The sequence below is a fragment of the Saccopteryx bilineata genome, chromosome 2, assembly GCF_036850765.1.
Source record: "Saccopteryx bilineata isolate mSacBil1 chromosome 2, mSacBil1_pri_phased_curated, whole genome shotgun sequence".
In the NCBI taxonomy this organism is placed as follows: domain Eukaryota; kingdom Metazoa; phylum Chordata; class Mammalia; order Chiroptera; family Emballonuridae; genus Saccopteryx; species Saccopteryx bilineata.
The window spans coordinates 334,613,406-334,623,514 of NC_089491.1; the positions used below are offsets into that span (position 1 = coordinate 334,613,406).

At 50.6% G+C, this 10,109-nt stretch overlaps 1 protein-coding gene across 1 annotated transcript; it reads left to right on the forward strand.

Moving 5' to 3' along the window:
• Positions 1-217: 217 nt before the first annotated feature.
• On the forward strand, positions 218-6,742 carry CPA1 (carboxypeptidase A1). Its single transcript, XM_066262308.1, has 10 exons — positions 218-374; positions 848-929; positions 1,350-1,583; positions 1,821-1,922; positions 2,434-2,535; positions 2,673-2,783; positions 3,484-3,574; positions 4,091-4,290; positions 4,754-4,838; positions 6,484-6,742. Exons 1-10 carry the CDS (start codon positions 310-312, stop codon positions 6,669-6,671), a joined length of 1,260 nt encoding a protein of 419 aa, XP_066118405.1. The 5' UTR covers positions 218-309; the 3' UTR covers positions 6,672-6,742.
• The last annotated feature ends 3,367 nt before the right edge of the window (positions 6,743-10,109 follow it).

Sequence of the window (10,109 nt, forward strand, 5' to 3'; positions counted from 1 at the left end):
GCGAGCAGGGTTCCGGATTGGGGGGGAGGGCTTTAAGCCCCAGCTAAGCGTCAGGCTCAGGTTGGCCCTTCAGGCCAAGGGATGGAGACCCAGCTTATCTCACCAGCTGCTTGGTTCCCTGCTGCTTTATCAGGAAGGGTGAGAAGGTACCAGCGCTCAGAACCCCCACTCCTCCCTCCCCGTGGGACAGTGCCCAGGTGCAACGGGGAGGACAACTCTTGGGCACAGCCAGGGGACCTCTGTCCTGGGAGTTTAAAAGGCCCCGGGACCTTTTCTTAGTCTCAGTTGACCTTCCCAATTGGCTGCAGTATGCGGGGTCTGCTGGTTTTGAGTGCCCTGCTGGGGGCTGTCCTTGGCAAAGAGGACTTTGTGGGGTAAGGGTGTGGGCAGGAGGAAGAGGTGCTCAGTGGGGAGAAAGGGAAGACTCAGCCTCCAGCCACTGTCTGGAGGGGATGGACAGACAGACACATGGGAAAATGGCCAGCAAGGAGCAGACTAGCACCTACCCCGGGAGTCAGGCTGACTGGGGACCAGGGCTGGGACCAAGACTGTCTCTCAGGACAGCTTCCTGAGCCCTGGAGATGTCTGAGCTCAGAGGAGGAATTTTCAGGGAGAAGGGGACCTGGCTTTGGAGAAAGACATAGGGTCTAAACTGGGGACAGCGGCAGGGTCCAGACGGTTCTAAGGAGCCCAGATCATCTCTTGCTTAGACTTCCTGTGCTTACCTGCTCAGTCCAGAGGACTGAAGGTTTCTTCACCTTCCCTCCACCACCCCCCTCCCACCTGGGGAAGGTGCATGGCCAATGGGGGCTTCTCAGACCCTCAATCTCCCCTTCCCCTCTGCCAGGCACCAGGTGCTCCGAATCTTTGCAGCTGATGAACCTGAGGTCCAGAAGGTGACAGAGCTGGAGGATCTGGAGCACCTGCAGGTCAGAGGACAAAGGAGCCCCCCCCCCCCCGCGTGAAGCCCCCCGGTACCTCTCAGACCAGCTGGCCCCACCAAACCCTGGAGCCTGGGCTCTCTCTCCCACGCAACCCAGAAAGGAGTCAGGGGACTGAACCTTGTTAGGAAGTGATTAAACCCCCAGTTCCTGAACCTTGGTCCCCTGAGCATCTGAGCAAAGGGGGAACCCCCATTCCAATACTGTTTCCTCCCTGGCTGTCTCACAGTACCCCCCAACCCCCACTCCGCTTCCTGGGCCATTTCTCTGGCTGCACTGGACTTTGCCCTGCACCCAGGGGTTCCTTCCGTCCTGTGCCCCTAACATTCTCAATTATACAGGAAATTCTGGCCCCAGGACCCCCTCCCAGGCTGGCCCTGTGACAGTGCTGGTTCTTGTCTTCTCCAGCTGGACTTCTGGCGGGGCCCTGCCCAGCCTGGCTCCCCCATCGATGTCCGAGTGCCCTTCCCCAGCATCCAGGCTGTCAAAGTCTTCCTGGAGGCCCATGGCATCAAGTACACGATCATGATTGAGGACCTGCAGTCACTGCTGGACGAGGAGCAGGAGCAGATGTTCGCTTTCCAGGCCCGGGCCGCCTCCACCGACACCTTCAACTACGCCACGTACCACAACCTGGATGAGGTGAGGGACTTCTGGGACCACACCCCACAGGCAGTCGCTCTTCATCAGGCTGGTGGGGTTTGTCCAGAGCCTGGGGTGAGCGTGGTACCTGCTCCATCTCCACATGGCCTGGGTGGTCTGGTCCGTGGCTCTTCCACGTTGTAGGGCTAAGAGCTGGCTGGTTAATGGAGCTGTTAAGGGAGGTATCTGGACACCTGGAAGCCATTAAAGCTGGTCTCCTATCCTCTCCCTTCACAGATCTACAGCTTCATGGACATGCTGGTGGCTGAGAACCCACAGCTTGTCAGCAAGCTCCACATTGGCAACACCTATGAAGGCCGTCCCATCTACGTCCTGAAGGTAATGGCCCCCTGTATATGGGTGTACATGGGCACACAGGAAGAGTGGACACCCACATTGTGTGTAGGGTGAGCCTCTGGTCACAGGGAACCCACTGCTTACCCACTCCCTGAGCCAACATCTGGGAAGGTCTGAATTTCCATGCGAGTCTAGGTGTGCGCCTACCTGTCCACACAATTAAAACTTTTATATGACCCAAGTGTTTCTAACCAAGTGTCACATTGTGAAAAGTATTCTGGAATTGGGGTAATCCAGAAAACACATTTTGTTTGTGACCCTCAACAGAGGAACAGGGCGGGGGCTGGAAACCTGGCTGAATCACATTTGCCCCAAGCCTGGGCTGAGAGCAAGAGGTCCCTGTCCAGCCCTGTACCCCGCCGGAGAGATGGCCCCATACACAGAGCCTCAGCCGGTGACACCCAGAGAGCAGGGGCCCCCTGGCCCGGGGGTCTCCCTTGGAGGAGGGGAGACCGGGCCCCAAGTGGACCTTGTTTCTGCTCTTCTTGTCCAGTTCAGCACGGGCGGCAACAACCGTCCGGCCATCTGGATTGACACGGGCATCCACTCCCGGGAGTGGGTCACTCAGGCCAGCGGGATCTGGTTTGCAAAGAAGGTAAGCCTGTGGAGCCAAGGGGGCTCTGGCCGCCCCTTCCCATGCCCAAACAGTGACCACAGAGGGGCCGGGCAGGTGTCTATTGCTCAGCCTGGTGGGTGCCTCACGTGGCCTTTCTGCCCCCAACACCCCACCAGATCACGCAGGACTATGGCCAAGATCCAGCTTTCACTGCCGTGCTTGACAACATGGATATCTTCCTGGAGATTGTCACCAACCCTGATGGCTTTGCCTTCACCCACAGCACGGTACATGATGTCTCTTATTCTGGGGGAAAGCAGGGTGGGCCTCTGAGACCAACAGATTATTCACCCATATGCCCAACCCCCCAGAAGTCAAGGGAAGGGCAAATAGACCTGACCCCTCGACCAGGGTTCTCCGCCTCGGTGTTCTTGCCCTTTGGAGCAGATAACTCTTTGTGTGGGGAGCCGTCCTTTGTATGCAGTGTTTACCACTTCTTGACAAGTACTCACTAGATGCCAGTAGCAACCCCCCAGCTGAGACCACCAGAAAGGGCTTCAGACATCCTCAAATGTCTGGGTGTGGGGGGAGAAAACTGTCAGCAGTGAAGACTCACTGCCCCAGACCTTACTTCTTGGTTGTATTCTATTTTTATGGCTGGTACAGCATGCTGCCAATCAAATGTGTGTGTGGGTGGGGGCACCTCGTGCTTTTTTCACTTCCCACCAGCAGAAACCCCTGGTCAAATGTCATCCATTGTCTCTTCCATTTTCCTTCATCCAAGAGCTAGCTAGCTCCAATTCTAGATCTTCCTCCCTGACAACTAGTTGAAAGTGGTTTCTGATCTCGCTCTGTGTCCACACCCAAGCTCCAGGTGGGGGTGCTGTGCGTTGATTGAGGCCGCACCAGCCCACGCTGCTCCCTGTGGGCTCTGAGACCCAGGCTAACCAATGATGGTGATGGACAAGTGTCTGATTCTTTCTCTAGAACCGCTTGTGGCGCAAGACGAGATCGATCTCTGCCGGCTCTGCCTGTGTGGGCGTGGACCCCAACCGGAACTGGGACGCTGGATTTGGGAGTAAGGCCCAGTGTGATCTGAGAAGCGGGGATGGGACAACTTCTTCCCCTCCTTTGGCCTGTTACCCCTGTCCCTGTCCTGCCTCAACAATGAGGGCTGGAGTGAGGGTGGAGGGGGGAGGGGGTCGGAAGGGCCGCCCCTCCTCCTTTGAGGCTCTCAGGGCAGAAGGTAGCACTCGAGGCTTGCTTGTCCCTTGTCGGTGACAGGAAAGCTCCTCCCATTGGGAATAAGGTCTGAAACCTACCTAGGGGTTCTCAGCTTCTTCCCTCTGTGGTTACTTCTCTGCAAGAACAGGTCTGGCTGGAAGAGACTTCTCACCTCCCTGGGCAGGTCCATCATCTGTGCCTAAGCCTGTCTGGGGAGGGAGGTGGAGCCCCAGGGTATAGAAGGCCTCTGGTTCTTCCTTAATCTGAGGGTGGGGGTGAACCCTCCTGTGTCCTACCTCACCCACATTTCCATGCAAGGGCACACTGCTTTGCTGTAAGGAACGCCAACTACCCCTCTCTCCTCCCACAGTGGCCGGAGCCAGCAAGAACCCCTGCTCAGAGACTTACCATGGCAAGTTTGCCAATTCAGAATCGGAGGTCAAGTCCATCGTGGACTTTGTGAAGAGCCATGGGAACATCAAGGCCTTCATCTCCATCCACAGCTACTCCCAGCTCCTCCTCTATCCCTATGGCTACAAGTCCGAGCCCACGGCTGACCAGGCCGAGCTGGTGCGTGCCGATCGCGGCCTGCCCTTCTAACCCAGGGGCAGCTCTGGGCGGGCCTATCGTTTCACCCGTCAGACCTGCTTAGGGCACGAGGCCTACACAGTGCCTGGTACCCTCTTCCTCCCTGGACCCCTGATGACTTGGGAAGACTGGCAAGACAGACTAACTAGTCTTACTTTTTGTTTGGGAAACTGAGGCACAGAGTAGCTGAGTCCCATCTGTCATACTTGGAGCTGCAGTGTGACCAAAAGGCAGCAAAGTGCCAGCCAGACATCCTGCAGGGTCAGAGGCTCACGGGGCTGCTGAGCTTCAGTGCTGACCCTGTAGGACCCGGCAGGCCCCGTGCTCTCTGCTGGGGACCTGCTTCTGCAGGGTGCATGCTCCTGGGTCACCCTGCCAGCCCCCGGATGACCCTGGTCCAGCTGTGCTGGCCATGACAGGTGGTCTTGCTTGGCATTTTCTCCAGGATCAGCTGGCCAAGTCTGCAGTGACAGCCCTGGCCTCTCTGTATGGGACCAAGTTCAAGTACGGCAGCATCATCACGACCATTTGTAAGTAGGGGGAGAGTCTCTGAGGGTAGCCCCAGAAGGAATCTCAGTTGGTTTTTCCTACCCCAGCAAGTGTCCCTCCTGGAGGAGGTAGCCAAGGGTGACCAGATTGGGGGACATGGGCAAGGAAAATGCCCCGTGACCCTGTCTGATAACTGTGGGCTCAGAGGGCAATGCTACCCTTTCTCTGCCTTCTTTGATACCTTCAGACAGAAATGTCAGTTTCTCTGAGAACTCTTGTTCCTTGCCTTGGGGTTCTGCTGGCATTCGTAGATCACAGAGAAATTCAACTTAGAAAGTACTCCTCCCGCAATGACCTTCAACTGGAGAATACATCCTCTTGTCCCAGCTTACTTGTATATGCAATGTCCATGGCCGGAACACTGCTACACAGAATGGGAATCAAGTCAACACGTGTTTATTGAGCACTTATTATGCCCTGGACCTGGTTTTACATACTTGGGAATAAATAAGCGTAGATTTAAAAAACGGACATTCTAGCCAGGGATGAAGAGGAGTCAGTGATACAGTATGTTAGGTGACAAGTACTAGGGAGAAAGAGGAAAACTGGGACAGGGTGAGGGACTCAGGAATGCTGGGGGCGGGAATGGGTGGGGGGGGGGGGTTGAAGGGAAGGCTCCATTGAGAGAGTGAAATGTGGACAAGTGCTGAAGGAAATACGGGAGGGAGCCAAGAGGCTATCTATCTGGGGAAGAGCTTCCAGACAGAAGAACCTTCTAGAGCAAAGGCCTTTCTGCGTGCCTGGCCCAGTGTTGCGGGAACAACAGGAACAGCGTGGAGACCCTCAGGGCCGTGGCCAAATGAGAGCACAGAGCTGTAGAGACAGGTGGGATGCAGGCAGGCAGATCTGTGGGGTCCTGAGGGGATGCACCATGTTTGCCAGCTGACAGGAGGCAGGGCCACTGGAAAAGCAGGGGACAGGGACAGAGGTGGGAGGGAGGGTGGCTCATACTTCGCACATGCTTCCTACGTGGGGGGGGGGGGGGCTGGCAGGTTTTGTGGGTCACAGTCTTCCCCAATGCTTGCTGTGCTTTTGGATTCCAGGCCTTCTTTGGAAACTGTTTCAACCTGGAGTCAAAGGTTTTTGCTTTGTTCAGTGTTGTCAAGTTAAATTCTGACCGCAGCCCCCGCCCCCCTTCCCTGCCCAGTTCAAAAGCAGCTTCCTAACTTGCTTGGTCATTGCAAATCCGTACAAAGTTTCTTCTGAACACAGACAAGGAGCTTTTGCTTTGACTCGGGCCCTGTGCACTTTGCCCTGCAGACCACAGCCCTGGGGGACAAATCCTGGTCACCCAAGTGGGTAACTCTAGTATATTTGGAGGCTTGACCAAGTGGCCCCATGGGGACCGAGGTGGTTTTCAGTTGGGCTTTTGCAATCGCAGGAACTTTCTTGCATCCCCCAGGGAGAGAACCACTACTGGTCCACCTCTCTGGGCCCTGGAGGCTGAGAACCTTCAGGGGAATCTCTGGGGTAGAAGCCAGGCTGCTTGGTCAACAGCCGCACTGAGTAGCTGCTGACTCCAACCAGCACAGCAGAGGCTGTGAGCTTTGGACTGTCAGCTTGGACCATAGAAATAAATGCTTTCCTGTTTCAAAGTTCGCTCTCCCGTTTCTGTTCCCGCCCCAGACCGAGCCAGTGGAGGTACCATTGACTGGACCTACGACCAGGGCATCAAGTACTCCTACACCTTCGAGCTCCGGGACACTGGGCGCTACGGCTTCCTGCTGCCCGCCTCCCAGATCATCCCCACGGCCCAGGAGACATGGCTGGCGCTCCAGACCATTATGGAGCACACCCTGAAGCACCCCTACTGAGCCCGCCCTTTGCCTCTCTCCCTCTGGGCTATCTGGCAACCAAATAAAGTTCGCGCGTGCGCAGAACAGAATCTTGGGACGTGCGTGTGGGAATGCATGTGGCGCACCTGCCTTTTCAAGCTGAGGCAGGAGTGATTTAATTCCTGCAGGCCTCACTGCAAATGTGTGGGTGGGTGGACTAGATGACCCCTAAATCCCCCCGCATTCCAAGGTCCTGTGAAGTTGTATCCAAGTGGCATCTGTTTTAATTAGACCACCCTGAGCTCAGCTCGTCAGTGGGGTGGTTTGTTCATACCTTCCTAGCAAGCAGCAGTCACAGCTGCTAACCAAATGCCTGGCACCCTGCTGTGGCGAGGAATTTCGCTTGTACAATAGTCTAGCTGGTTGGACCCATTCATCTACAACAACAGTAACTTCGAGTATGAAACAGAATAATCGTGGTGGCCGCTGCTGTCCCAAATAGATGCTGCAGCCAGGCAAAGCAGATTTCTAAAAAGCAAATATGGTCTCTCCACCACCCCACGTATGATATTAGAAGAGAGCAACTAGGTAAAACGGAATCATTTTCTGAAGATGAAGAGCACCAGTCCCAGGACATTTTATTAATTGTCGTTTATCGTGAATACCTTGGCCCTAGGGATGAAAGTGGAGTTTCCTTTACGTTCCTGCATCCCGTCCTGCGTTTTTTGGTCTTTTGGTCATGGTCTGGGCTCCCTCTCCTGCCCCACCCACCACCGCTCCCTATCATTTGCAAAGTCTCAAACACAAGGCTCCCCTTTTCATACCTTCCACAGAGCCTAGAGTTTGCATTCCCTCCTTTGGCGTGGTGATTCTAACGGCTGTGACGTCACATTAGTGGCTAGTACAACGACACACAGGGTATCTCAACGTTTTTCAGAGCGAGAATCTACCTTGTTTTTTCCAAATCTCTTAAACTGTGACTGTAGAGCAGGGGGGCTCCTCCCACCTCCCCACTGAAGCCAAGGCTTTCAAGTGGCCACCATTTCTACCCACCTAAGAAGGAGGGACTCTCACCGAAGTCACTGGGGAGTGGGCGGGGGTGGATGGGTGGCTCCCCAAGCAGAGGAAAAGGGGATGGAGTGGCAGCCTTTTCCCATGTCAGCCAGGTTGGGATGTCACCATGCATGCAGCTCCACTGACTTCAAAGTCTTATCTTTCCCACATGAAAGGGCCTGAAGTTCAAATGCTGTGGTTTTTTCTTTTAAGGGACTCTTGGTGAATTTTCATGTTCAAGTTTTATTTTCACTGCCAAACATTAAAAAACAAACAAAACAAAAAGAATGAAGCTGACTATACATATAATACATACACTTACATGAGGCAAACTAAAATAACATTTCAGTCTTTATAGAAACATGATGTAAAGATTTTAAAACACTTCCTTTGAGTTATCATTTGGGAAACATTTCCCTTCAATCTATGAAGATAAGCTGAAATCTATTTTAATGGTTCCATCTGGGCATGTAAAAAGCTGATCTTATTTTTTGTTTACTAAAGGCTGGTAAGAGAAGAAATACTATTAGCAAGAAACGATATCATTTTACAAAACTGGATTACTTATCCAGTTTTATTTTGTAGATGTCAAGGGGTTAAATTGCTTAATTTAAAATAAATGGCGCTCCCTGATAATGGGAAACCACTTTGTTTGATGCTCAGTCTCCAAAAACATCAATAGCTCTTGACACGCAGATGCCCAATAAATATTTGTTGAATGAACGTTCTCCACTTTCACTAATGAACTTATGAATTTTATAATCTGTAGGTGGTAGGCTCGCAAATTATATTGAATTCCCCAAGTTGTGGTTTAGAAAATAAGGCTCTGAGCAAGTAACAGTCAAGAGGGCAGGGACGACACTATTCTCTTTAGCACTTAATCGCTACTGGTGGCCAATACAGAGCACACAGTAGGCACTTCATAAAATGCCTGTTACATGGAGACAAGGAAGTCATTAACACTTTCCTTTTGTCTTTTCAATGTAGGAAAAGCATTACATTTTCTGTCCAGATACATAATTAAAAATAAATCTATTGCTAAACATATTTTATTTTTGTTTTAGAAATGAAAACACAAAAGCTAAAGGAAGCAATAATTTTAAAAGGATTGTAGCGTATATGAAAAAAATATTAATAACCTGAAGGGGAAAAGAGCTCTCATAAGTAAAAAAAGGTATAAAAAAAGTAGACGAACATTTTAAAAGAAAAACAGGCAAAGGAAGAAACACAAAAAGCCAAGAAATGTATGAAAGATACCGACCCTCTGAGTGATCTTTTTGTACACTAACGAAAAACAAATATATATCATTTTTCTCCCACCAGATTGACAAAGAATAAAAAGACCAACAAGGGAATGAAGTAGGACTATCATATCCTACTGATGGGAGGATAAATTTGCACCACCTTTCTGGAGGGCAATTGGCAATGTACAGAAAAATTTCCAATGTATTGCCCCTTTGACCCAGAGTCTACTTGAAAGGATTTATTTTATTAAAATATTCAGATAAGTTCAAATATATGTATGTACATGGTCATAATGATAAAAATTTAAATACAGAGGAAAAAAACCTAAGTAGATACCAGTATTGATACTGATATGACATGTTTGCACAATGGAGTATTGTGACCTCACTGAGATCTACCGTATTCCCCCATGTATAAGACGCACATTATTTTTGGGGTCTGAAATTTGAAAAAAAAATTATTACATAAAGTTATTGATCTCAAGTTTTATTCATCATAAAATTCATACAACTCTTCATCCACTCAAAAAAAGTGGGAAATGAAAGTAAAAAATTCTACAACCACTGTATAAGATGCACCCAGTTTTTAGACCCCCAATTTTTTGAAAAAGGGTGCATCTGATACATGAGGAAATACTGTTTGTTGACATGGCAAAGTGGTCACAATATCCTAAGTGAAGGAGGCTGGACCCTATGATGGAAAATGTTCTACAACAGGATTGTAGTGATGATTGTACAACTCTGTAAATTTACTACAACATTGAGTTGTATATTTAAAGTGGGTGAATTTTATTATGATTTATGCTTCCACACAGCTGTTAAAAAACAAAAAAGCTAGTTACAAAAATAGTATGTTGAACATGAATCCATTTTTGTCTGAAACACACACACACACACACACACACACATACACACACACACAAAATGCTTAGAAGGATATATTCCCCAACAATAATCATGGTCACCCTGAGTAGTAGTGATCATTTTCCTCTTTAAATTTTTCTGAATTTCTTGCAATGAACTTTAATAATTGGGGTTGGTGGGGGGAAGCTGCTTCAAACACCCCATATAACCTGTGGGTAAAGTTATCCAGTATCAACTTACAGTATTTTCAACATCAAACATCTACAATGTGTCTGTAAAGTCATGGTGCACTTTTGACCGGTCACAGGAAAGCAAC

Coding starts and splice junctions, on each gene's coding strand:
- CPA1 (XM_066262308.1), top strand. CDS start 310: ATGCGGGGTCTGCTGGTTTTGAGTGCCCTGCTGGGGGCTGTCCTTGGC. Junction 2,536..2,672: donor GGATCTGGTTTGCAAAGAAG/GTAAGCCTGTGG, acceptor ACACCCCACCAG/ATCACGCAGGACTATGGCCA. Junction 4,291..4,753: donor CGGCTGACCAGGCCGAGCTG/GTGCGTGCCGAT, acceptor CATTTTCTCCAG/GATCAGCTGGCCAAGTCTGC.